The following is a 27810-nucleotide window of genomic DNA, read 5'->3' as shown; positions in this document are numbered from 1 at the left end:
ATGGCAGCTGCTGCTGTTACTTTTTATTCTGTTCTAATGGAATGTGTGAGCCATGTTTAATATCAAATAAGATTCTCCAACATTCCTGAAAGGCCTAAAGAACTATACAATTACGAAACACGTGCCAAAAGATGTCACATGGGTCTGTTTTCATCAGCAGACTTGTTGCCACCACTGCCATGCTCCCCTCCCTGCCACCCAACATCATTCTTTGGCTTAGGAGGGTTATTTGCTGCTAGGCCCAGCCCTTCCCTTAAATCTCAAAGGAATGGTAACTTTGCAGCACTCCTTTTTTTGTTTGTTTACATTCATTTTTGAGAGACAGTGCAAGCAGGGGAGGGGCAGAGAGAGAGAGAGAGAGAGAGAGAGAGAGAGAGAGATTGATTCCAAAGCAGGCTCTAGGTTCTGAGCTGTCAGCACAGAGCCTAATGGCAGGGCTTGAACCCATGAACTGTGAGATCATGACCTGAGCCAAAGTCTGACGCTTAACCGATTGAGCCACCCAGACGCCCCTGGAGCACTCCTTTTATAAAGTCTCTTTCCCATCTCTGGTGAAGAGAGAGAACGATGAAATAATCAAACACTAAAAACACCACAGAGTGGTGAGCTAAGATAAGATGAGCCTGTAAAGGCAATAGTATATCAACGTATTCTTTTGGCACTTGGTGGACTTAAAATATGGTAGAAAATCAGTTCTGGAGGTGGTGCCTGTTTCTGAAAACATGCCTTGGGCAGCAGATGAAGTGAAAAGGCAGTCACAGAGAATGCTGGCCCTAGTTACAGGTAAAGGTTGGAAACACTTTCTGATCTGTCCCATCACATTAGTAACAGAATTTTGGTGTGAAAGCAAGCAATACAAATGCCTATCCAAGGTAAAGGAGAACTCAGTAGGATTCAGTAATACTGAATAAAAAGGGTAATAAAATAATAAGTAATAAAGGGTGAAAAAAAAGTAAAAAAGGGTAAAAACTAATAAATTAAAAAATAAGTAATAAAAAGTGTTGGCTGTGCCTTTTTAAAAAAAATCCTCATTTCTTAGAGAAAGAATGGAGTTTAGGATGTAATTATGTATGATACAGATTATTGGAAGGGAGAATATCAGTGATGCTGCAACATGAGTTACCTTAAACTGAAAACTTCTGTGTATTCCTTAAAAGTTTGTGTACTATATATGGGGTTAAAAATAAGGAAAGGGCAAGGTAGTTTTAAGTGACTGATTTCGGGCATTTTTATTTTTTTAATACAAAGCCCTCTGAGGCTTCTATGCTAATGTTGGGTGTGTGCTTGCCCAAGTAGCATTCAGGGGTAGTGTATTCTGTTGGGCTGAGCCCTCTGTCTATCAGAGAAGCTTACATTTTATTCACCATAACCGAGAATGTATTTCTTGTTACCTTTCAAGTCTTTTTTAATGGTTAGTTTTCAACTGTCCTTCTACCTACATAGCTCTTTGTTTGGTTCCTGGGATTTTCAGACACAACCTACCCCAGTCTGTCCTCTTCACCTCTACATAACCCATTTTCCTAAAACACTGTGTTCATGTCACCCTTCCCCAATCAGCAATCTGCTTTGGGCCCATTTACTATCTGTTCCAGAATTCCAACTCCCATGCCTACCTTTTACGGCCAGATTTCCCTTTTCTCTCCAACATAGATCCATCATTCCAATTATCCTGTACATTTCTACCTCCTGCCCTTTACAACCATGTTCTTTTTCCACCTAAAATCTTTGATCTTGTCCTTTAAACATGTTTCAATCCTACTGGTCCTTAGGTGCCCAGCCCAGGTTCCATCTTTATATAAATAACCTTCCCATAGGTAGTCCTAAGTGCTAGAGATACAAGATGAAGAAAAGGACCTGTTCCCAAGGAACCTCATCTCCCTCCATTCTGTTTTTTTCTCAGCTGTAGCCACACAGGCCTGCTTTGTGTCCCCCAAACCTGCCAAGCTAGTTCCCATCTTGAGAACTTGATACCTACTATTCCTTCTGCTTTGAGATACTCCTCCCCCCACATCTTTATAAGTCCATTCATATCATCATTCAAGTTTCAGCTCTCATTGCTGGAGAGTGCCAAGCAGGAAAGAGTTCTTCTCTGACATTCCAGCTTAACCTACCATCAGGCACTCTGTCGTATACCCCTACTGACTACGTTTTACTTACCCATACCTGCAATTGTCTTGTTTTTTCTGCCTCACCTCCCTCCCCCACCACACACCTTAGCATGTAAATTACTGAAGGTAGGCATTCTGTGTTGCTTACCACAGTATACCTGGTACACCTCAGACTCTCAGTAAGTATTTGTTGACTAAGATGACCTAGACGCTGTGCTTGGCCATGGGGATGATAGGTCCTGAATCATGAATATCCAGGTGAGTGACTTACCAATTATCAGAATAAGCTACTGGTGACTGCTAGAAGGTCATTTTCCATTTATGTGCTGTTTATCTTGTGATGAGACCTGCTTAATTGTCCTCTATTTTTTGCCTCTCCCCTCTGCTGCTCAGAGCAGAGTAAAAACTGCCTCATTTATTATGAATATGCTCAAAGCTAACCAGGGCTGCTGGCATCGCTGCAAATACTGTGTGTTGAGAAGATTGTGGAAAAACCATGTTGCTGCTATGATATGGCCTTGTGACAAGCTGTCCATTTCAGGGACTGAGAACTGAACCCACTAGCATGCCTTGTTAGCCCAGGCCACTGACTTAATTTTTCTGTGCTTTTGTTTTCTTCCTTTGCAGAAAGGATTTGGGGGATGGGATGTGAGAGTAATACCAGGAAAAATACAGAATGCATAAAATTCTAACTTTTCCCCCATTCTTAGATGTGAACGATTAGAAGAACAACTAAATGACCTAACAGAGCTCCACCAGAATGAAATCTTAAACTTGAAGCAGGAATTGGCCAGCATGGAAGAGAAAATCGCATATCAGTCCTATGAACGGGCCCGGGACATCCAGGTTAGCATGAAGGATCACATGTAAAAGCATAAGACTAACAAAAAGTAGAATGGTGGTTGGCAGGGGCTGGGATTGAAGGAAATGAGGGGTGCTTGTGTAATGAGTATAGATGAAAAGAGCTATGGAGGTGGATGGTGGTGATGGCAGCATGACATTATGAATGCATTTACTACCATTCAGCTATACCCTTAAAAATGGTTAAGGTGGTAGATTTTATGTTCTATGTCTTTTACCACAATAAAAAAAAAAAAGAAGAAGAAGAAAAAAGAATGAAATACTGATGGATAAATGTAGAAAACATTAAATTCAGTGGGGAAAAAAAGCCAGTCACAAAAGGCCACATATTACGTGATTCCATTTACATGAAATGTCCCGAATAGTCTATGGAGACAGAAAGTAGATCAGTGGTTGACAGGGGCTACAGGGAGTGAGGAAAGGGAATAACAGGGATAGGGGATTTCTTTTGGGGGTGATGAAAATGTTCTAGAATTTGATAGTAGTGATGGTTGTACAACATTATCAATTTACTAAATGACCCTGAATTGTACACTTTAAAATGGTTAAAATTAAATGATAAATTTAATGTTAGGTGTATTTTACCATAGTATTTGAAAAGTTCAGGAAAAAAAGATGCAGAACATAGAATATCAGGAGGAGGTTATATTAACTGTAATTTACCTATTCTTGAAATGAGGTACATTTCTCAAAAGTCTATACCATTTAGGGGTGGTATGCTTGCTTGAGTTCTTAGGAAATGTTCTGAGGTCTCAGTATATAGAAGATTACATGCATTATTACATCTGTTGGCTCCTGCTTCAGGAGCTGCTCTGACAAGATTCATGGCCATCTTGTCTGTCTTCTTCTATAAAAAGGGGTTTTGTCCTAGTTGCCAAACCCAAGCCTTTTACAGGCACATTGCCAAGCAGTTTGTGAGAATAACATATGAGGCAGTAATGTTTAAGGTTACTAGCCCTCTAGTGTATGCTGTGAAGAAATAGAATATGTAACTTTTTCTTATCTTGGGAGGTATTTCTAGGGGAACAGTTGCTGATTTCATATGAAAGCATCTTGAAATAAGCTAGTCTTAGAGAAGGGAAGTGGTCCAGGAATCTTCTTTACAGCCCAAACGAATCAAGAGAATGTCTAGATCATTTGCCCAGCTGCCACCTTCTCCAGACTTCAGAATTCTGTTCATGTTTTAGTTTTTTTCCCATGATCATTCTGGGCTGGGTAGTATTCATTGACTGCCCATTCACTAGCTTGCTCCAGCCTGAAGTTGCCTAGCCTTCACCTCAAGTCCTGGGAAACCAGGACGCACTGAAACCAAGACCAGAAAAACCTCGGGCTCCCACCATTACTGAACTTTACAGGATACCTGACCTTAGCTAAGGAGATAGGGTCTGTCCTCCGAACGTTGTGGGTAAATTTCATATAAACTCATGGCTTGAAAGGAACCTTTTACTTAAAATATTTGGTCTACTGCTTGAGCATAGTGCCCTCTTTTAAAGAGATCAACCTAAAAGGGGGGAAGTGTACTCTTTTTAGGGAGATGGATCAGAGAGCCCTTTACACTGATGTCTGCGGTTTGCTTAACTTGGAAAACACCAGATAGTGTGTACAAGGATGTCCAGAGGATGTTCACATTATAGTTGTTACGGTAGAAAAGTTGGAAATAACCTAAATCTCTCCAGTTGGGAACTGGCTGAATAAACTATGAAATACCTACCCTACTGTAAAATGCTACATGGCAGTTAAAAAGAATGAGGTACATCTCTACACGTTGACAGGGAAAGGATCACCAGGACCCACACTGTTGAGTAAAAGAACAAGTTATGAATTAGTTGCCATACTGTGATACTATTTATATTAAGATAGAAAGTCAAAAAATAATTCCATACGTTTCCCTAGGCTTAAATATGTATGCATTTAAACATAAGTGAAAGGATGAACACATTAAATTGACAGTGTTACTTTAAGACTAGGACCTGGATTTGAGGAAAGTATCAAGAGGAACTATGTATCCTATTTGAAATGTTTTATGTGGCACAACTGTGCAACTTAAATTTGTGATTTTTAAATGGAAAAAAAGAAGCCAATTGTATATTTGAAGTCTTGTCATTAAAATGTTTAAGACTAGGGCGCCTGGGTGGCTCAGCTGGTTGGGCGGCCGACTTTAGCTCAGGTCATGATCTCACAGCTCGTTAGTTCGAGCCCCACATTTGGGCTCTGTGCTGACAGCTCAGAGCCTGGATCCTGCTTCAGATTTGTGTCTCCCTCTCTCTCTGCCCCTAACCCACTCGCATTCTGTCTCTGTCTCTCTCAAAAGTAAATAGACATTAAAAAAATTTTTTTTTTTAATGTTTAAGACCAGGGACACCCAGGTGGCTCAGTCAGTTAAGCATCCAACTTCGGCTTTGGTCATGATCTCATGGTTTGTGAGTTCGAACCCCGCGTCGGGCTCTCTTGACAGCTCAGAGCCTGGAACCTGCTTCAGATTCTGTGTCTCCCTCTCTCTCTGATCCTCCCCCACTAGCACTCTGTGTGTGTGTGTGTGTGTGTGTGTGTGTGTGTGTGTGTGTGTCTCTCAAAAATAAATATTAAAAAAAATTTTTTTTAATGTTTAAAACCAAATCTAAGCGTGGCTACTACTTCCTGTGAGCCACCCCACAAAGAATGCAATGGGGAGCAGTTGAGGTGAATAAGAGTTGCTTGAATAATGACTTACATATTTAAAATATTGGCATAGCTCAAGAAGCATCTGGCTTGCTCAAAGGGCATGTCAGCTACTCGGAGTACATATGAGCAGAAGGCTTAACTATTCCCTGTTCTGGCCCACAGGAGGCCCTGGAGGCATGCCAGACCCGCATCTCCAAGATGGAGCTGCAGCAGCAGCAGCAGCAGGTGGTACAGCTGGAAGGGCTGGAGAATGCCACTGCCCGGAACCTTCTGGGTAAACTCATCAATATCCTTCTGGCAGTCATGGCGGTCCTTTTGGTCTTTGTCTCCACGGTAGCCAACTGCGTGGTTCCTCTCATGAAGACTCGCAACAGGACGTTCAGCACTTTATTCCTTGTGGTTTTCATTGCCTTTCTCTGGAAGCACTGGGATGCCCTCTTCAGCTATGTGGAACGGTTCTTTTCTTCCCCCAGATGATGCTGGCACAAGAAGGCAGTGCTCCCCTACCCTCTGGCGAGTGCATGCAGCGAAGAATTAGACAGCAACTTACCTACTCTGAAGTTTTCTACAACAACAAAAGAGTTGAGTGAATCTGTTTACATTTAGAATAATGTTTTTTTCTTCAAGAGACGCAATTGCAATAGTATTTTTTAGATTTTATCCAAGAAGTTTTTTGGGCAAAAATCTTGGATCATTTTTATGTAGCATGATTTTCCTTGGGATGCAAATCTTAAACAGTCCTTTAATATGAACCAACAATCTGGAGCACACTGAAGGGCATTCTAAATTGTGGCTTGAAGGACTGCACTAAAACCCACTAAAAAGATGCAAAAACCTGATTAGGGAAACCAGTTAAACCTAACACCCTGCCTCGTCTGGGCTCACCACCTCTCCCCCTCCCAGACTAACTTTACTGTGAAATCCTACCACATTCCATGTCTGAATTTTTGGATTCAGGGTGGATTGTCCTTGTCCGTGGATGAACACATGGATCTCTCCCTGGCTTTCTCACCCAAGTTGGCCACTCATGCTAACCCTGGAAGTATGATCACTTTTGAACCTGGTCCCTTAACCTTTACTAGGATACAAAAGTGAGAGCATCATGCCCCAAAGGATCACTGCAAGCCCTACTACAGTATTTTGAAGTAGCCCTCTAAATACTTAATTTTAAGCAAAATCCCTTGGCCGCACTTTTAAGGTTTTTTTAAATATGTGTATAGTCACCAACTTTAAAAAAAAAATCCGAACAGCATACTTGAAGAATGTAATACTCAAACTCTCAGTGCTTCCTTATGGTTTCTAATAGGATTTTTTATTATTGTTATTATTATTATTGGGTTTTTTTGGAAAGGGTTGGGAGGGTCTTTTATTTTTCCTTTGAAATAAAGAAGTGATGTTTTTAAATGAAGAAATGTGTGGATATTTAAGTGTGCTGCTCCCTCTTGTCTTGAAACAGTTTGAGTAAAGGAAGACTTGCTATAAATGCTCCCCTCTGATGCCCTTGATTTGAGATGCAGCTTAGACTTCCTCCTCTGGCTGCTGCTTTTTGGTGTCCTGCCACCCCCACCCCACCACTTCATGGGTTTGGCTTGGTTGGAGAGGAAAAGGGTGTGCAGGGAGAGGAGGAGGCTGTTTCCACAAACCAGCATGATAGGGTAGAGATTTTTTTGCCCCAAGAAAATGTTCACCCAGTGACTTTGGGCTGGGGTTATCTTTAGGAAAAATCGAGACTATATTATGAGAGTCATACGTAATTCCTCGTGTTTCCTTAATTTATTCTTAACACCCCCTAATTACTGAAACCAAAGTGATGTGGAACCTTCTGTCTGCATTTTGGCCCCAGCATCCTTAATTTCAAAGCTTTATTCTGTCTGCCTGAGAGAATCAACTGAAGGTGATTCTCCCTAAAGAACAGAAAAGGATCTGTCAGGTTTGAAGGACCCAAGTTTGTGGTGTAAAATGTTGTCAGCTTCCTAGTCCTCTAGACTGACTTACTAACGTACTTGTGCTCAGTGGACTTTTATAGACAATTTAGAAGAAAGAACTGAGCCTTCTTCCCCATGCTATAACCAGTTCCACCAGGATGGGACTGGGCCTTTAGAACATATCTGGAAAGCTTGGTTAATCTCTTCATAGTATTGAATCGCAAATGCTGTTCCCTCTTGGCCTCAGTTCTGTGCAACCAAGTGATGAGCAAGGGGCACATAATATGCCCTGAAAAGAGTAGCAAAGCATGCTTTGCCTATTCTTCCCATATGAGGAAATTCTTTTGGAACTAGATTAGCATTGCCTTCTCTGTCTGAGAGGATGGTTTACATGACAGCTCCAGCCTCCTGTGGCTTTGGCAGGCTGGCCTTCTCAGAGTCAGCATGTTGTTTCCATAACCATTTTGATATTTTAACTCAGGTACCCCAATCTTCACTCCATCCCCAGATGATTGTAGTACAACCTGTTAGCTCTGTTGACCTCTCAAAATTAGTGCCCAGAGCAGGGACCACAGGGATGATTTTTCTATTAAAAAATAATTGGAACCAATTCATGTTCAGGCCAAAAACAAATTGTTCCCATGCCTATGTATTTTAAATGTTAACTTTGCCTAAAAATATTGCAGTGACTTCAGGCAGGAGTGCCAAAGGACACCATGACTTTGTCGAACTAGCATAGTTTCTGCTAACTTTCTGCTTTAGCTTATCACTCAGAGTAGGGAAGAGAGCCCCACAAAGCTATCGAAAAGAGGCTTTAGCCACAATCCTCCAGTTTTTGTAAGAACCTTTGAGTCCCCTAAACTGTGTAGAAGCTACTAAGTTTTTTGTGGGCACTGGAAGACACTGTGATAGATGGATTGATATTGCTCCCATTTGTGTTGGGACAGTTTCTATCAAAGGAAGGTTTTTGCCTGTGGACAGACCCCTGAGCTCCCAGCCAAGCAGGCCTGTGCTAACTGCCCACAATCCTCTCAAACTGTCTTAGGAAGGAGCTACAGGCTAGGTCAGGCACAGTAACAGCTTTCTAGCTGTGTTGTCCCTTGATTTCTTCACCAGGCCCAACAGTTAGCTGCATTTAATGCTATTTGTAACCATGCATCTGTTTTCATGCCTTGCCCCACTTCCCGCTGCCCACACCTGTTGCCTTTGTGTTTCTTTGCACTGTGGCTGTTCCCGGATTCTCATCTATTCGGAGCCCTTCTATAACCTCACTCCAGTGGTTGTTTAACAATTGTTCTGTGAGTGGAAATTTCCCCTTGCTTTAACACTTCTTCTCTTTTAAAGACTACACGCATTCCCTTTGAAATGAAGCATTCCTGGATTACTTGTTAGTGCTGGTGCTTGAGGCTGGCTGTGGTAGCCTGGGTGACTCTGTTCAGGCTGTAGAATAACTAACATTTTTCCTTTTTTATGGTTCAATTGAAGGGCACTTCTGTCTGCTCCAATTTCAGTTCCTTGGTATATACTCCATGCATCCTAGCAAGGAAGGCTTTCTACTCCACAGGCTCCTTAAGAAGCAAAAGTAGGTTAAATTTTACACTTCATTGACCGGGTCTTCTTTCTTCCCTGTACCCCCTTCACCCAGTTGAGTTGAAAATCTGATAACCAAGAAGAACACTGCGATCAAGCCTTCCTTGCTAGCCATGCCCTAATAATGAGCATATTTTTATGTGGTCTTCACTGCATTTGGTTTTGTTTCTGACTTCCTATTCCTTTGAGATACAGTCAGATGAAATGCTGAATTCCAAGTGAGCTCCAGCAAGGAGTTGCCTTTCAGCTTTGGAAAATACGCATCCAAAACAAAACCAAATATTATAATCAGCAAATTGACACAGGCAAAATTATGGTTCCCACCCCCAAATGAAACTGGGGATTTTGAATGTGGCTCTAAGAGTTAACATTTCTGTCTGTGTGTTGTGTATGCTAGGTGATACCCTCAGTAGGATTGACTACTAGACTGTGTGTTTTATCAAAGTGTGTAAGAATAAAAACTCACTTGCACGATTTGAAAAGTACAGAAATGACACTTGTGAACGCGTGAACGTTAACACTGTAGTTGATAGATCTTAAGCTGCTAATTGTTGAGAGAGAATTACATTTATGTTTTGTCTGGTTGCTGCATATTCTCAGCAGCACTTTTACTGTACATACAAATTGAAATAAAGACCTCAGCTATTAACGAGGTGGTTGGACTCGGGTTTATTTTGGTCTTTATTTTTGCATATTTATTACAGTTTCCATTGACAAGTTTGTCAGTTTGAAAACTTTCCACCAGTTTGTGGGTTAGAAGCTATGTGTACGCACGCATGCGTTATGAGACCATAACTGATAGCTGGGTGGCTGTCACTGTCTCCCAGGACTTTACATACATTTTAGACTGTCACTTTGACACAGTTCCTTTCAACTGGTAGGTAAGACTGCCTTTTAGTTATTTGGAGGGAGTTTTTTAGAGGCAGTATGCCCTCCCTCAAATTCATGTGATGACCAAATAGGTATAATAATTCCTGTCCATTCTTTTTTTTTTAATTGAAAAAAAGTTGTGTATATAGCTGACACACAGTGTTACATTAGCTTTAGGTGCATTGTGATTTGACACCTGTATACATTATGCTATGCTCACAAGTATAGCTACCAACTGTCACCCTACAATACTATTATAATACCATTGAATATCTTCCCTAATCCCTGTGCATTCTTCAGTAGGCTTTGTTAGTGTTATGATGGGTGTATAAACACACTTTGTGAAACATGTAACATTTGAAGTTTTATGTATATGTAAGGGGTTATAACCTAGCCAAATCCCATCTATGGTTTTGTTATAGGGGTAGCATTTTTTTTTTTTTTTTTTTAAGTAATCTCTGTGCCCAGCACAGGGCTTGAACTCACCACCCTGAGATCAATAGACACATGCTCTACTGACTAAGCCAGCCAGGTGCCCCTGGAGGTAGTAATTTTTAATATGGTTTCTTGTTGATCACTGAAAAGCCTCTGGAAATCGAGAAGCTCTCATCTTACCTCTGACAGGGTATCAAGCAGGGACCTGATGACTTGGTTCTTTATAGCCACAATCTGAATGTCAGGATATTTGGGCCCATGTTTCCGGCTTACTAGCTCTGTGCCTATCCTATCTAAATGCTAGAGGTATCATTCCCACCTTGATCCTACCTAGTGTGTGTTGTAAAAGTAAAGAGTGCCTCTTGTGAAAGCTTTTTAAATTGCTGCAAGAATGCCTTAAACTTCTTGAAATGTGGACTGGGCTGCCATGTACAGAAGTGCACGTCGTACATTGCCCACTGTGGGTTACACTATGAACAATATATCAGTGTTGTGCAGTGCATAACTGGTACACAGAGCAAGCCTGATTATAATAATTATATAATGTACAATGCATAATTTCAAAGCCTGTTTTATTTTCATTAAAAACTTAGGAGAGTGGAAGCCTGGTAACAAATCTGAGAAGCTGTTGTGAAAACAAACTGGAGAGACAGGTGAGGGTGTGGCCAACTAGAAAATGTATGTCTCACCTAAAGGATTCAAATGTACTATTTTTAAACTCTATGGGCTAAGCTAAACACCTAATCAGCTTGTGACCTCAAGTCTAGGTAGTGAAGAGTAGCTCACATGTTTGAGTACTTACTGAATGCCGGGCATAATGCTTAGCACTGGGCATGCAGTTCTCACTTCTAGTGTTAGGAAATCGTAAAGGATTGTGTTGGAAAATAGTCTGCAACATATTTAACAAAAGATGAATGTTTATAGCGTGTGAGTATAAGAGTTAATATGAACCAAGAAGAAAACAGCTCAGTAGAAAAATAGACAAAGGTTATGAAGTAGTTCACAGAAAAATGAATGGCCAGTAAGTATTCAGAATTAAGTATGTAAATCAGTGCATTAAATGAAAGTGAAAAATTTAGGACCGCCTCAGTGGCTCAGTTGGTTGAGCATCCAACTCTTGATTTTGGCTCAGGTCGTGATCCCAGGGTCCACACTGAGCGTGGAGCCTGCTTAAGATTCATTCTCTCTCTCTCTCTCTCTCTCTCTCTCTCTCTCTCTCTCTCTCTAAAAGAAAAAAAAAAAAATTAAAAAGCCAGTTGTGGGATAGTATACTGTCTCCTGTTTATGTGAAAATATTCGTGTTTGTGTAAATGTATGTATGTAAGTGTACAGAAGAAACTGAACATTAAGCTGTCCCCAGGTAGTCCCTTCTGGGAGAGGGAACGGGGTGCTTTCATGCTTGCCTTCTGTAAAATGTGAATCTCTTAAATGTGAAATGTATTTGTCTATTTTTAAGTTGACAATATCAAAACTTTTTAAAGTGAAAATAATAGGTCCATTGTGGAGAAATGAAGAGTTGATAATGTTTCTGATACCAGGTTATAATAGATCATTTTCTGCTTTAGCATTGTCCTAGAAGGAGCTCTGGACCCAGTTGGACCTACTGGGCTTACCTGAAGCCTAGATTTCCAGGTCTGGTGGTCAAAAGGATGTCCCACTGCCAGAGGGGATGTGACCTCAGTAGCTGATACAGCCTGTTCAGCTCAGCCCTTCGTTCATCCAACAGCATTTGAGAGCCACTGTGTGCAAGCCTGGACTAAGGAGATGTGCTAAATCAAGAGAAAAGGAACATGGTAGAATGAAATACATGTTGTAATAGAGTCAGAAGCCATGTGTGGGAGTGGAGAGGAAGAAGCAGTTCTGACAGGGCAGTTGGGAAAAGTTCAGTGGAAGAGGCAGTGGTATCTGGGCTGCCAGATGATGATTCTGGATGAGTAGAGATGGGTGAGAAGGGTGTTCCAAGTTGAAGAAACAGCATTAAAACCATGGAGGTGAAAAAGGCCAAGGCGAGTGGTTCAAGCAATGAATGTGAGCCTTGCAAGACGAATAGGCTCCCTAGAACAATGTGAATCAGCAACAAAGTTAAAAACAGCAGGGGCTGGGCTGGGGTAGTGGCCTGGTTGTAAGAAATCCAGACTGCCTTGCCTGCTAAAGTTTCAAGAGAAGCCGTCAAAGGTCCTGAGAAGTGGGACCCAGTCTTGTCCTTTCAAAGGGAACCAGTGGCTCCTTTTCATAACATCCAGTCCAAGTCTGTCAGTGACTGAGAAATGCTGCCTGAGGTGTTTGGTTGTTTGCCTTTTGATCCTCTAATAGGAGGAGCTTTAAAACTTTAGTTGATGTATGAGAACTGGGGTATGAGAAGCTCAGACTTCAATTATTATTTTTTTAAAAAATCCTTGTTACCTTTGGAATTAGAATGCTTCCATCCTAGAGCAAGATGACTTGGCAAAATCTAGTCCTTCTGCCTTTATGAATTTGAGTTTAAGCTGTCCAGTCGAATTTTCCTTTAGAAGATGACATCTGAGCAGGTATTGAGACTCTATTAAAAGGTAGAGCAGGAGCACCTGGCTGGCTTGGTTGGTAGAACATGTGACTCAATCTCGGGGTCATGAGTTCAAGCCCCACATTTAATTTAGAGATTAATTAATTTAGAGATTACTTTAAAAAAAAAAAAAACAACACTATTCCTTAGATGGGTGAGACTAAAATGTCTCACCCAGCACCTGACCTCAAAATCAGTGCTCCACAAATGGTCTCAGTTATTAATATCATTAATAGACCAAGAAGTCCTTGAAGAGAGGGACCTCTTTCATCTGGCTCTCTTCAGTATGGAGTACCTGGGTGGCTCAGTCAGTTAAGCATCCAACTCTTGATCCTCAGCTCAGGTCTTGATCTCAGGGTTATGAGTTCAAGCCCCACGTTGGGCTCTGCACTGGGCATTAAGCCTACTTAAGATTTTATTTATGTTTATAATTATATTTACAGCCTGTCTCCCATCCTCACCTGATGGGCCCAGTAGCCAGAATGTGGGCTTTCCCTGGCCAACCCTGGCTCTGAAGTTGGTTTGGGAAACAGAAAAGTCCGTATGTGTCAAGAAAACCCAAACAAAAAAGAGAACACGGCCATAGGGAACAAAAACTTGCAAATGGATGCACATACAGTTGGCTAATGATTTTACTGGTGATTTCTTAATCAGTACAGTGGCAGGGACATTGTAATGTTCATGGCTATATCCTCAATGCCAGGAATGATGCCTGACACTTAACAGGTGCTCGTTAAAAGGTGGAATTTTTTTTTTAAGTTTATTTTCAGAGGCAGCGTGCAAGCAGGGCAAAGAGAGGGAGAGAGAACCCCAAGTAGTCTCCACACTGTCAGTGCGGAGCTCAATGCAGGGCTCAAACCCACAAACTATGAGATCAGGACCGGAGTTGAAATCAAGAGTCAGATGCTTGACTGACTGAGCCACCCAGCACCCTAATAGTAGGAATTCAAAAATCACTATTGAATCCCTATCCTGTGCCGGGCCCAGTGCTGCTTATTTTACTTTCAATTCTTAGACCTGCTCTGAAGAGGAGCTGATATAATTTCCATGCTGCCGACAAAGAAGCTTGGATTTTTCCTCAATAATAGGTCATTTCATCGATGGCAAAGTCACGATTTGAACTCAGCTGATTCTGCCTCTCTAAAGCCTATGCTATTTCAGGGCGCCTGGGTGGCTCAATCAGTTAAGCATCCAACTTCGTTCAGGTCATGATCTCACAGCTTGGGAGTTTGAGCCCCTTGTTGGGCTCTGTGCTGACGGCTCGGAGCCTGGAGCCAGCTTGGGGTTCTGTGTCTCCCTCTCTGCCCCTCCCCTACTCGTGCTCGCTCTCTCAAAAATAAGCATTTAAAAAAAAAAAAAAAAGCCTATGCTAGTTCTATTCAATTTTACTGGACAAGGAGTCAAGATTTGTGGATTTCAGACTTTGTATAACCTTGAGAAGGCAAATAACTTTTTTTGGACCCTCATGTCCTTACTATAAAGTCACCTTCTCGTCAATAAAATATACTCTTAGCACTTTTTGCCCAGCTCACGATCTCCTTAAAGAGCATTGGCCGTAATCACTCAAAGGGTTAAATATTGGAACAGGATGAAGTGCGGATTTGTAGCTGAGATGTGGGTATGACCGTAATAGGATTGTGCATAGGGGAGGAGGGGTAGGAGCAGGAAGCCAGGGGACGGGTTTGAAGCAAATGTAACAAAATGTCTGCATGACAGTGGGTACATGGGTGTTCTGTTCTCTTTTACTGTTTGAAACATTTTGTGATCTAAAAGAAAACATTAAATGTAAAGTATCATGGTGTTGACCTATAGCACACTGATGAGAGCGTTAAAATGATAATTGGGCCAATGCTCAAAGTGTGCTGCTCTTTATGAGATTTGCAAGTTGTGTTCAACTGGTCAGAATTCTTAGTGCATCAGGACATCTCAAGAACCAGTGTTCAACAGAAAGAACATCTGTTCTATCACGTTTAGTTTTTCATTTATTGTAATGATTAAAGGTTCATACCTACAATGGGCTATGAGAGAAATTGTTGCAGGCAGCTTAAAATTTTCTCATGTCCTTTAAAAAATGTATTTTTTTATTTTAGGGAGAGCAAGCAGGGGAGAAGGGCAGAGAGAGAGAATCTTAAACAGGCTCCATGTTCATTGCAGAGCCCAACATGGGGCCCAATATCACAACCATGAGAACACGACCTGAACCGAAAATCAAATGTCAGATGCTTAACCGACTGAGCCACCCAGGCATCCCTAAAAAACATGTGTTTTTAATAGTTGATGTTTCAAGCACAAAATGTAAGCATTTCAAACATCAACAAAGTTTTAATCCATTTCACACGCCCTAAAATAAATAAATGCCCTATCATAATATAGTCCAGTTTTTCATTTGAAGACTGCTTTATTTGCTTCCCAAAATATTTATACATAAAATTTGAATTTGCCAGTGAATCTTTTTCTCAGTCAATTAAAGAGTATGTGTAATCTGTGCATGTTAAAACTTAACCCACAAGTGTTATAACTCCCTGAAGCATCATTCTGCCTCCCAGGCGGTCCCTGACAGCCTCCTTTTAATAGAGACCCTGACTCACACTGCTTTAAACACTGGAATTTTTTTTTCCTCTTACTCATTTTCAGTAGGTATCTTCCAAAACATATGACACACTTCCTGCTGAAATTCATTTTATCGCCATGACCAGGTTGTCAGCCCAGACACTTGTGACACTCTTGCTCCTGCCTTAAAACATCCTAGACTACCTTTATACCTTTTTTTAATAGTTTTTTTTTAATGTACTGAGATAGAACTCCCACCACCATGCAATTCACTCATTTAACGTGTTTTAAACACCCATTCAATAGTGTTTAGTATATTCACAGAGTTGCATGCCAGCATCACTGATTCCAGAACAGTTTCATCACCTCCAGAAGGAACCCTGCCCCCCTTAGTTGTCACCCTCTTCTCTCATTCTTCCCAGCACAAAGCAACCACTAATCTACTTTCTATCTACAGATCTGCCTACTCGGGACATTTCATATAAATGGAATTCTACAATGTGTGGTCCTTTGAGATGCTTCTTTACCTTATTCCTTTTATTGCTGAAAAATATTGCATTGTATGAATATGCAACATTCTTATTCATCAGTTGGTGGATAGTAGTGCTTCTATGAAAATTCAGACCCAAGTTTTTGAATGAACATATGTTTTCATTTCCCTAGGAGTGGTATTGCTGGGTCATATAGTAACTATGTTTCACCTTTTGAGAAACTATCAGATTGTTTCCAAAGTGGCTGAATCATTTTACATCCCTACTAGCAGTCTCCACATGCTCACCAGCCCTTGTTATTATCTGACTTCTTAATTATACCCCTCCTCTGTGTTAAAGTGGTATCTCATTGTGGTTTTGATTTACATTTCCTTGATGACTATTTTTATTCTAATAATCTTTTTTCATTAGCTTTCCTATCTATAACCTCCCAACACAGGCTGCCGCCATCACATTTCATTATTTCCCACGTGCTTGCATTACTGAAAAGACTTCCATTTCCCCTCTAAAAACTGCTTTTCATCTACCATGGGGTGGAATTCCATATATCCCAACTCAAAATTATGTCCAAAGTATGATTAAATGGGTTCTGAATGAGGCCCCACCCATAAGAGAAGATATGTGCTTGAGCTTTGCAACTGCTGACCTAGCAACTTTGAGACTCTTTCTGCTTAAAACCAAGATTTTATTTTATTTTTTAATGTTTATTTATTTATTTGTCAGGGGAGGGGCAGAGAGAAAGGGGGAAAGAGAATCCCAGGCAGACTATGGAAGGGGAGGTTGGTGGGGTGGGGCTCAATCCCACCAACCGTGAGATCGTGACCTGAGCTGAAGTCAGACACTTAACCGACTAAGCCACCCAGGCGCCCTAAGACTTTTTTTTTTTTTATGTTTTTATTTATTTTTGAGAAGAGAGAGACAGAGCATGAACAGGGGAGGGACAGAGAGAGGGGAAGACACAGAATCCGAAGCAGGTTCCAGGCTCTGAGCTGTCGGCACAGAGCCCAACACTGGGCTTGAACCCACAAGCTGTGAGATCATGACCTGAGCTGAAATTGGACGCCCAACTGACTGAGCCACCCAGGTGCCCCAAGACTTTATTCTTAAAAAGGAAAAAGGAGAAAGGAAGGAAGGGAGAGAGATAAAGAGAAAGGAAAAACGGAAGCAGGCAGGCAGCTTGGCTTTCCACTGGCTGTGTGACCTGGGACTTGGTTGTCCCAGGTCCTCACACAGGTGCCCCACCCGTCAGGCCATGCCTGGTGCCTCTTCACTCATCTGCACCTTTGCATGCACTTTTCCCTCTTCTTGGAGTGACCACCCCCGTCCTTGTTTGTCACCTAGCAAGTTCTTATTCTTTTATTTAACTTTATTAAGAAAACTTTCAAAGACAGGCAAACAATGAATAGTACAATGAACCCAAGTCAACAATCACCGACTTGCGGTCAGTCTTGCTCACCTGTACTTGCCCTCCACTCCCCAAGCCCTCAAACTGGATCCATTTGAGGTAAATACAAGAGAGCAGGCATTATTTATCCATTTTGACTTTTTTTTCCTGATCAAATGCTCCTTTTTTATTAAGATGACATTCACATAGTAAAATTAACCAGAGTTTTAAAGGGAACAACTCAATGTCATTTGGTACATTTGCAGTATTGTGGAACCACTGTCTCTGTCCGGTTTGAAAAGTTTCACCACCCCAAAAAGAAAGCCCAGAGCCATTCAGCACTAGCTCTCCATTCCCCTTCCACCCTCTGCTAATCACATTCTGGGCTCTGTCTCTATGGATTTACCTATGCTGGATTTTTCATTTAAACTGGAATCATCAGGACAATGAATAAAGCACCAGAGTGGGGTGGGGGTGAAATAGAATCATCCAATAGGTGACTTTTTGTGCCTGGCTACTTTCAGTTAGTATAATGTTTAAAAAGTTCATTCACTGGGCGCTTGGGTGGCTCAGCTGGTTGAGCATCCCAACTCTTGATTTAGGCTCAGGTCATGATCCCAGGGTCATGGGGTCTAGCTCCTTGTCGGGCTCCTTGCTAACCTGCTTGGTATTCTCTCTCTCTCTCTCTCTCTCTCTCTCTCTCTCTCTCTCTCTCTCTCTTTCTCTCTCTCTGTCCCTCCCCTGCTCACTCTCCCTCTAAAATTAAAAAAAAAAATTTTTTTTTTAAGTTCAAGTTGTAGAATGTGTCATCACTTCATTCCTTTTTATGCCTGAATAACATTCTGCTGTATGAATAGACCACAATTTGTTTATCCATTCATCAGCCAATGACCACTTGGGTTTTTTCCACCTTTTGGCTGTTCAGAATCCTGCTATAAACGTGTATGTACATGTACTTATTTGGGTATCTGTTTTCAGTTCTTTTGGTGTCTACACCTAGGAGTAGAATTCCTGGGTCATATGGTAATTCTGTGTGTAACTTTTCCAAGTCTTAAGCCACCACTCCTCTGTGAAGCCTGTCCTGACTCCCCCTCGTACATTCAGACGTCCCTGCCTTTGTGGCTGTCTCTGTTGCAGCACCTGCGTCACTGAATGGCTTCTCTTGGTTTATGTGTGGTTTTACCATACCACTCCCCTTCTCCTGGTGACTGAATCTGCTTTCATGAAACACTCACCCCATTCTTGCTCCCCATAGTTAGAGTAGACTAACCCCACATGACCCCTGGCCCAAGAGATGGACAAGTGATCTAGTCAGGCTGTTCAGAGTCGGCCCTGAGGCTCTTGCTGGCTGTGTTGGGAAAGAAGGTCTCTTCCCCCAGGTTTGCTACCCACACAAGTTCTGTGTGCCCAGAGTTGCCCCAGGCACAGCCTGTCTAACAAACATGAGGTCAAGAGGGAGGAAGGCAAAGCCAAGACATGAAGACAGGAGATAAGTTCCTTATGAAACCAGTTTGACTCCTGGATGCAGCCATGCTTAAAGCCATTTCATCTCTTGAACCTCACAATGGCATGAGCCGCTAAATTTCCTTTATTGCTAAGGCTGTTTGAGTTGGGTTTTCTTACTTGCAGCCAGGAGACAGACGTGATGGTTGACCCAGAAGGGATTGCCTGCTGATACCTTTACAGAACCACACCTCCCTGATTCAGCCATGCAGTCTGCATGAGAATCACCATTATTCTGAGTCTGGGACTGTCAGGCTTGGGACCTGAGACAGGGTCAGTCCTAGCTTTGGTGTCATAGAAGAAGGTAAGTGTGAAGTTCATAAGGGAGAGCTGTTGGCAGGGAGACCCCAGGCCAGCAAGGACAGGGGAGACAACACACACCACCGCACCAAGGGTGCGGGCCCCAGCTGTTCCTGCGGTCAACACACGCTATCCTCGCCATGGTCTGACATGTCAGATGTGCCAATATAATTCCAACTAATCCCCCCTTTTGGCCTGATCTAACCTGTCTATTCATGTGTCTCCCACAAGCCCCTTAAAACACAAACCACTTCTGGGGCATCTGAATGGGTCAGTCAGTTAAACGTCTGACTCTTGGTTTTGGCTCAGGTCATGATCTCAGTTTCGTGAGTTTGAGCCCCACATCGGGCTGTGTGCTGACAGTGCGGAACCTGCTTGGGATTTCTCTCTTTCCCTCTCTCTCTGCCCACCCCACCTCCAACTCACGCTCTCTCTCTCAAAATAAATAAACTTACACACATACACGCACACCACTTCTCATTTCCTTCTGTGCCCTTAACACCAGCACAGCATTTTGCTAGGACACCTGCATGGACACACAGCTGACTTTGTCCAGTGCTATCCCATTCTAGGAGCTAAGTTATTATTTGTATCATCTTGTTTAATCCTCCCAATATTCCTATTAGATGCAAGTAGACAGAACTATGCAAAATTTCCAATACTCAACTGAGTTTTGCCCAACAAACTCAGCAATTTCATGTGGCCCAATCTAATATATAAGGTATCTTGCTAATGAAGCAAGGGAGATTTTGGAGTCTTGCCCAACATAAGCCAGGTAGAAAACGGTGGAATCAATGGGCAAGGTGAGGCCTTGATTTTTAGATAGCAGGAGGGAGTGAGGAGAAGAGAAACAGGAGAGGAGAGCCACATAACAGAGCCACAGTCCCTGCCTGTCTGCCTTCTGCTCAGTGGACAGCTGACAGCAGAGGCGGCCAAGGGCCCTGAGGTGCAACAGACACACCAGGGCCACAAGGAATTGCCACAGGTTCACCACGGGGCCATCTCACTGCTTTCCACAAGGCTCAGCCCAGACTGGTGACAGCATCTCTGCCACTCTGGGAGTGTGCAGCAGGTCACACTCAAGGCCTGGTTCATCCTGCAAAGCCTGGTGGTCAGCACAGAGAACAGAAGCAGGGTCTCGGGGAAAAGTCTCTGTGAAGTCACTTGATGTGGGCAGAGCCCGCAGCCTGCCTTCCGCCCAAGTCCAACTCCCTGTGACCTCAGGCAAATCACTTCACTTCTCACTGCCTCTTTGATGCCGCTGGAAAATGGAGATAATAATACACCAGCCTCATGAGGTGATGAGGGGTTCATGAGTTAATGCATCAAAGTAAACAGAACAGAATCTGACACATAGTACAGGCTCGATTCATGTAAACTAGTGTTGCTATTATTTGGAAGCCGTGCTCCCACTTGCTACAGCCACTTGCTGTCACCTCCACACCTTTGCACATGTTGTTCCCACTGGTTCTCTGTCCCTCTGTCCACTTAGGAAATTTCTATCCTTCCTTCAAGAGTGCCTCTTCTCAGAAGTCCTCCTTGGCCAACGCTTCTCCTCTTACCACCTCCCCCATACAGACCAGCAAAGTGGTCTTCAGTCCCTTTTCTAAGTATCCATTCTAGCACCAGCTAGGCTGGGCCTCTGTAACAGCTACACAGTGAGTTTGGTGGTGCATTTACACATCTGTCAGCACCCCCAAGTCTATGAGGGGAACAGGGAGGGGCTGGGTTCCTCTCCTCAGGGACCCCACAGCCCCTCGATGGATAGATGATGGCTGGGGCCCCAGGATCCTACAACACATATCCCATGAGGGCACTTCAGGATGCTGCCAGCTCCAGAAAAGGAGGTATCTAGGGTGAAATGGTCAGTGATTGAACTAGAAATCTCCCAGTTATGGCACAAATACGAGAGGAAATTGAGTCTGGAGGGAGGCCAGTATGCAATGGGTTCCCACACTTCAGACCCAGCTCCCTGGTGCCATCCATCGGAGAACTGCTAACTGACTTACAGTGGCCTCCCCAAAGGAATTTGGAAACACTGTGCACCCTCTCACACAATTTAAAGTTGACATCTACAATGTTTTAAAGTTTAATCAGACGTAAAGAATGTGCTTTCCAGGATATTTAATTTTTAAGTATGTATGTATGTATTTTATTTTTAGAGAGTGTGAGCAGGGGAGAGGGACAGAAGGAGAGAGAGAGAATCTTAAGCAGGCTCCACGCTCAGTGCAGAGCTGGACATGGGGCTCGATCCCACGACCCTGGGATCATGACCTCAGCCCAAATCAAGTGTTGGATGCTCAACCGACTGAGATACACAGGTGCCCCAGGATATATTAAATATTGGCATTGTGTTTCATCACTGTTGGTAATATTTCCAGTGAATCTAAAGAGCATACTGATTGGATACCCAAAATCACCCACATAAAAAGTACATGAATAAGCTCTTCTTTATTTATGAAGTTTTATTTACTTCATTGTTCTTTAAACATTTTTTAAATTTCTTATCCATTTTTTTTTAGTAATCTCTACATCCAACATGGGCCTCCAACTCATGACTCTGAGATCAAGAGTTGTGTGCTCTTCCCACTGAGCCAGCCAGGTGTCCCTTACCTCATTATTTTTGAATATGTTGACTATTCAAAATAATGACTATTTTGAAACTTGAATTCAGTTCCACAGTCCCCACAAAGTTTCAGCCTCGGGTAACATAGTCTTATACCTGATCACATGATCCTACTTCTCTGTACCAAAACTACAAAATAAAGTAGTTTCAAAAGTTTGTAAAGTGAAGTTTCAAAAATTTTAAATGGTCTGTGGGGGTGCCTGGGTGGCTCAGTGGGTTAAGCGTCCAACTTTGGCTCAGGTCATGATCTTGTGGTTCGCGTCAGGCTCTAGGCTAACAGCTCAGAACGTAGAGCCTGCTTTGGATTCTGTCTCCCTCTCTCTGCCCCTCCCCTGCTCATGTTCTGTCTCTATTTTAAAAAAAAAAAATAAATATTTTTAAAAAAAATTTAAATAAAATGTTCTGTGGCCATAAGTGTTTAACAAATGTTATTTTGGGAGTGCCAGGGTGGATCAGTTGGTTGAGCGTCCAACTCTTGATTTCAGCTCAGGTCATAATCCCAGAGTCATGGGATTGAGGCCAGCATCAGGCTCTGTGCTAAGTGTGACACCTGCTTAAGATTCTCTCTCTCTCTCTCTCTCTCTCTCTCCCTCCCTCCCTCTGCCCCTCTTCCCCACTCACCCTCTCTCTCCCTCTCTAAAATAAAATTAAAACAATTTTTTTTCATGTTATTTCGGAAAGTTAACATTACAAATATTACTATGCAACTGATCAAAACACTATGTGTTGATAAATATTTATTAAGCAAAATGTTACTTGAATGTATTTTTAATGAGCTGATTAGATCACCCTGGTTTTGTGTACCAGTGGATAAATATTCCTTATATCTATGATGAGACAGTGTTCAGCTTCATCTCTTCATGTTCTCATTTTTACAGGTATAAACACTCAGAGGTCTTGTCACATAAATAGGCGACAGAAAAGAAGGAGTAGTATTGGAGTAACGTAACTCTAAAATTATTTTAACTTCCTTTTGCGTTTTATGCCAACATTAATAGTAATCCATCATCAGGCCTTATTTTTTGTTGCAACCAGGTGATTGGTAAATACGCATTCATTATACTGGTTCCTCTGCTTTTGTGTGTGTTTCCCTTTTCCCATAGTAAAAGTTAAAAGAAATTATGCTTAATCTCTATTGGTCTACTAGAGGATTGGGCCCTCCTGCAATTTTGTTGCAAGCAAAACATGGGGGCTACTTGACTGGCAAGAGTCTTTCTCTCCCAGTCTTTGGAGCCCTTAGAGCCCTTCTTCCTCTCCAGACAGAGAACAGGACTTCCAACTGGCCTTTTGTTGGCCTCGGTTGGGGGCATTTGCCTTTCCTTCCCAAAGCAACAAACTGCGTTCTCAAAGAGTCAGTGGTCCATTTGAAGACTGTGTTGGGTGACGATGATGATGCCTATGGCCAAGGGCCTGGGAAAATGGGTCAGGCCAAGAAGGACAAAAGAAAGATTCTGTCTCAGAATGCATTCTTTGCTCCCCTCCAGCCTCTCCCATGAGCTGTGCCTGGAACCTGGCACTTCCAATGCCTAGGGTCATTCACTTAAGAATGGTGAGGCTGGAACTCTCTATATCCACCTTCTCAAATTACTTCAGCCCAGGAAAGCTTAGTGGATAAATTTCAATTAAAATAAAAGCGAACAACTAAATGTGGTCCTAGAATGGATCCTGATCATGGTTGGGGCAAGGAGAGGGAGCATGCTATAAAAGACCCCTTTGAGACAATTGGCAAGATGTAAATAAGGTTTTGCAGGTTAAGTAATGGAATTGCACCATGATTAAATCACCTGATCTTGAAAACTGTTGTGTAACCGAATGCCCTTGTTCTTGGGAAGAAGTCACTGAAGGTTATAGGGTTCAAGGGTGTCACGTCTGGAACTTACTCTCCGGTGCTTGGAGCGGGACTTGAATATGCAGAGAGTGGGTAAGAATGCTAAAACTTGGTGAATCAGGGTTACGAAGGGAGTCCAAGAGTCCTCTATACTATTCTCACAACTTCTCTGTAACTGAAAGGGTTTCAAAACAAACTGATGCAGCAAGCCTGGTCTCTGTCGCCGCCTGGTTGTTTTTTCGGGGAACGCACCCTTCGTGTCCGAGTCCTTTAAGCTCCCCGCCTCGGGCAGTGGCTCCTAATGTCCCTGGGTCCAGCCACACGCCAGCGACAGCCTCCCACCTAGGGCGTCCCTGGCTGTGCCGGTTTGATTTCTCAGCATGTTTAAGTCCGTCTGCCTCTGTGAACAGCTGCATGCATATTTCTTGTGCGAAACAATGTGAAGTCACATTAATCTTAGGTTTGAAAGAAGTCGGAATTTCAGAGCTTCCAACCCAGATCAGATGCTTTCTACAACTAGAGAAACTGAGCCCGGAGAGGGCAAGAGATAGAGCACGACTAGAAAAAAAAGTCCTTTTCTCAGCAAGCGGCTGGTTCAAGCCCCACCGTCCACTCATTAGATTGGACCCTCAAATCTGGCCACGCCCCTAAAGTCTGGGTTCCCGCAAGGCGCTGACCTCACCTCCTACTCCCCACGTGCTTCGGCCCCGCTGGCCTCAAACCCACTGGGCGCCTTCTCTCATCTTGGGGCTTTCGCCCACGCGGCCCTCCGCCGCAACCCCCAGAACATGAGTCCTCCCGCACGAGTCTCCCCAGGTTTGCATTCATCTGTTTGTCGTTGCCTTGTGGCTGCGCACCCCACTCCCCCACTGGAATAGGGGCTCCTGTGGACAGGACCTGTCTGTCTGGTTTCCCAATGTGTCCACTGTGCCTGGCACAGAGCGGGGCCTTTGGCGAGGGCAGGAATGTTTGGGTCTGGTTCCTTTATCCCTCGCCCCAGCTTTGCTCCCAGGTGACCGTCCGCGAGGGAGTGTCCTTTCCCGGAGCTGTGGTTTCTGAGGAGCTCAAGGCCCCCGAACGGGGAAATGGGGGTAGGCAAGGTGGGGCAGCTAATGGTGGCCCCGCCCTCTAGGGACAGCGTGCTGCACTAATCGTGCGCTGCCGGAAGAGCGGAGCGAGGGGCGCGGCGGGGCTCGCGACGACCCCTGGCTGGCGGGCCGCAGAGCCTGGCCTGGGTCCCCTTCCAAGCTAGGAAGGTCCGTGCGGGCTGGAGGAGTCTTCGCGCGCAGCCTAAGCACCCCACCCCCAGCCCGCTTCCTTTCCGCGTCCACAGGCCAGACCCCGGCTCGGGCAGACGGTCCCACCTCGGGGACAATGGCAGAGGGCGAGCTGGAGCGGACGTGCCGACAATGGACCCCCGCCCACCCTGGCCGGCCAGCGTCCGGCCTTTCTCGGCCTGGGCGGGCGGGACGCAGACGGGGCGTGGGGGGCGCGGAGGTGGCGCTGCTTCAGGCCTCCCCTTACCCGGGCTCGGACCGGCTGAGAGCCAGAGCTCTGGTGTGGAGCGGAGAGCCGGGTGCCCGTGCCCTCCCCTGGGACGAGCCCTTGGTCCCTCCCACAGCGTTTTCCCGGGGTCTACCGCCTGGAGGCCTGATTTTCACCCACCCCTTTTGTTTTAAAATGAAGATACAATTTATACAGAGGGAAATAGATCTCAAAGGTGAAGTTTGATGAGTTTTTACACGTATATATCCTGTAACCAACACCCAGAACAAGATAGAACATTCCCAGCTTCCCAGAAAATTCCCTGGTGCCCCTTCCCAGTCAATCCCTGACCCCAACCCCAGACCCTGGCAGCCACTGATACTTTTTTTTTTTTTTTTTTTTTCGGTCCCTACAGCTTTGCTTTCTCTAGAATGTCATATAATTGGAATCACACAGCGTGGAGACTTGAAACAGGGTTTGAGATTCACCCCATGTTATTGCGTCCATCAGTAGTGTGTTTCTTTTTATTCCATTGTAAGGCTTATACTTCCATTGGTTTGTCTGTTCACCAGTTGCAGGGCATCTGGATGGCTTCCAGTTGAGGGCAATTATTAATAGAGCTGTTATAAACATTTGTGTACAGGTTTTGGGTTTTTTTTTTTTTAATATTTATTTTGGTGTGTGAGAGAGAGACAGTGTGAGTGGGGGAGGGACAGAGAGAGGCACACACAGAATCGGAGGCAGGCTCCAGGCTCTGAGCTGTCGGCACAGAGATCAAACTCGTGAACCATGAGATCATGACCTGAGCTGGTCAGAGGCTTAACTGACTGAGCCACCCAGGTGCCCCTGTGTACAGGTTTTTGTATGGATGTGTGTTAGGTTGCATAAGTTCTACTTTGACTTTTTAAGAAACTACTGAGTGGGTTTTTAGAGGGGCCACACCATTTCACACACACATAGACTTCCAGCCATGTAGGAGAGTTCCCATTGCCCCAGCCCTTGTCATCTCTTGGTGTCGGTCGTAAATTTCAGCCATTCCAGTGGGTGTGGAATCATCTTAATCATGTTTTTTAATTTTTAAAAGTTATTTATTTATTTATTTTGATGGGGGAGGGGCAGAGAAAGGGGGTGAGAGACAATCTCAAGCAGGCTCCATGATGTCAGCTTAGAGCCAGAAGTGGGCTTGAACTCACAAACCATGAGATCATGACCTGAGCCAAAATCAAGAGGCAGATGCTTAACCAACTGAGCCACCCAGGCACCCCTCAAGAGAGTGTTTATTGACTAAACAAAAGAGCAAACACCCAGAGCACCCCTCACCTTTAGTATGTCCCAATGAAAGGAAGTCCCAATGGTTTCCCAGCCTTCCAAGTACTGTTTAGGTACAGGTATGGGCCCTGGGGCCAGAGTCAGCCCACATGCACACCTTAGTGGACTGATGGCTGTCCCCTCAGTCCTTGAACCTTCCTGTGTTCCAGTCATTCCCAGACTGCCAGCCCACAGGGGAAGGAGCTGGTACCCCAGGTCAAGAGAGAGGGGACTGGGGTTCAACCTGAATCCTACCTGTTTGGCCATCCAGCCTCCCTTTCAAATAAAGAGCCTGTCTTGGTCCACTCAGGCTGCTATAACAGGATTCCATGGACTATGTGCCTTATGAACAACAGACATTAGTTCTGGAAGCTGGGAAGATTTGGTGTCTGGTGAAAGCCTACTTCCTAGTTCATACATGGCTGCCTTCTCAATGTGCCTTCACAGAGCAGAAGGGACAAGGACATTTTCTGGTGTCTCTATCTTTCTCTTTTTTTAAGTTTATTTATTTATTCTGAAAGAGCACGCACAAGCCAGGGAGGGACAGAGAAAAACAGATCGTGACCTGAGCCGAAATCAAGAGTTGGATGCTTAACCGACTGAGCCACCCAGGTGCCCCTAGTGTCTCTTTTATAAGGGCACTAATCCTATTCATGAGTGCTCCTCCTCCGTGAGCTAATCACATCTCAAAGGCCCTATCTCCTATATCACATTGGGAGTTACGATCTAACATATGAACCTGCCGTGGACACATTCAGTCTACGGCAGCGCCTCTGGAAGAATCATTGATAGACGAATGGGGAAAGAGGCAAATGAACACAGGTGCCAGGTTTAGAAGCCCACACACCTGGCAGGGCCTCTCATGGCTGGACCACTGGGGGCCACCACCTGAGTCCATGGGGCATCTGCAGGCTTGGCTCTGCTTCTGATGCCCCTTGTGACCTGAATTTTGGAAGATGGGGCAGTGTTGCTAAAAGGCGCCTGCTTGCCTTCAGCAACACACCTACTGTGTCTTGAGCACTGTCTGGCACAGGGCACACAACCCTTGCTCTGGTGAAGGTCACAGAATGGCAGGAGAGCACTCTGGTTGGGGATGGCGTCTTTGAAGGGGGTGTTTGAGCAGGGAATGGAGTCCGTGGGGAGGTGTGGAGAGAGGGCACACAGGCAGCCAGAACAGGAAGGCTAAGGCCCGCTAAGGTGTGGGAACACTCTCTGTGCACGCGAGTACCAGTGAGAAGGCAGGCACTGCTGGAGCAGAGAGCAAAGGGGAGAGCAGGAGATGGAACTGGGGGCGGGGGGGGGGGTCGGATGGCGTTTTAGTCTGCTCCAGCTGCCCTAATAAA

General features: G+C 44.0%; 1 protein-coding gene across 8 annotated transcripts in view; it reads left to right on the top strand.

The window, feature by feature from the left end:
- The window catches only part of TMCC1 (transmembrane and coiled-coil domain family 1), a 251510-nt gene extending 241716 nt beyond the window's left edge, over positions 1-9794 (top strand). For all 8 annotated transcript variants that reach the window (XM_042911283.1, XM_042911293.1, XM_042911268.1 and 5 more), the window contains 2 exons: positions 2819-2954; positions 5793-9794. In XM_042911283.1, the coding sequence (XP_042767217.1) occupies positions 2819-2954; positions 5793-6107 (451 nt within the window). In that variant the 3' untranslated portion in view covers positions 6108-9794. The remainder of the gene's footprint in view (positions 1-2818; positions 2955-5792) is intronic.
- The last annotated feature ends 18016 nt before the right edge of the window (positions 9795-27810 follow it).

This window comes from Panthera leo, chromosome A2 (assembly GCF_018350215.1).
Source record: "Panthera leo isolate Ple1 chromosome A2, P.leo_Ple1_pat1.1, whole genome shotgun sequence".
Lineage (NCBI taxonomy): Eukaryota > Metazoa > Chordata > Mammalia > Carnivora > Felidae > Panthera > Panthera leo.
Note: the sequence above shows the minus strand (reverse complement) of the source record. Positions and strands in the feature narration are given on the sequence as shown.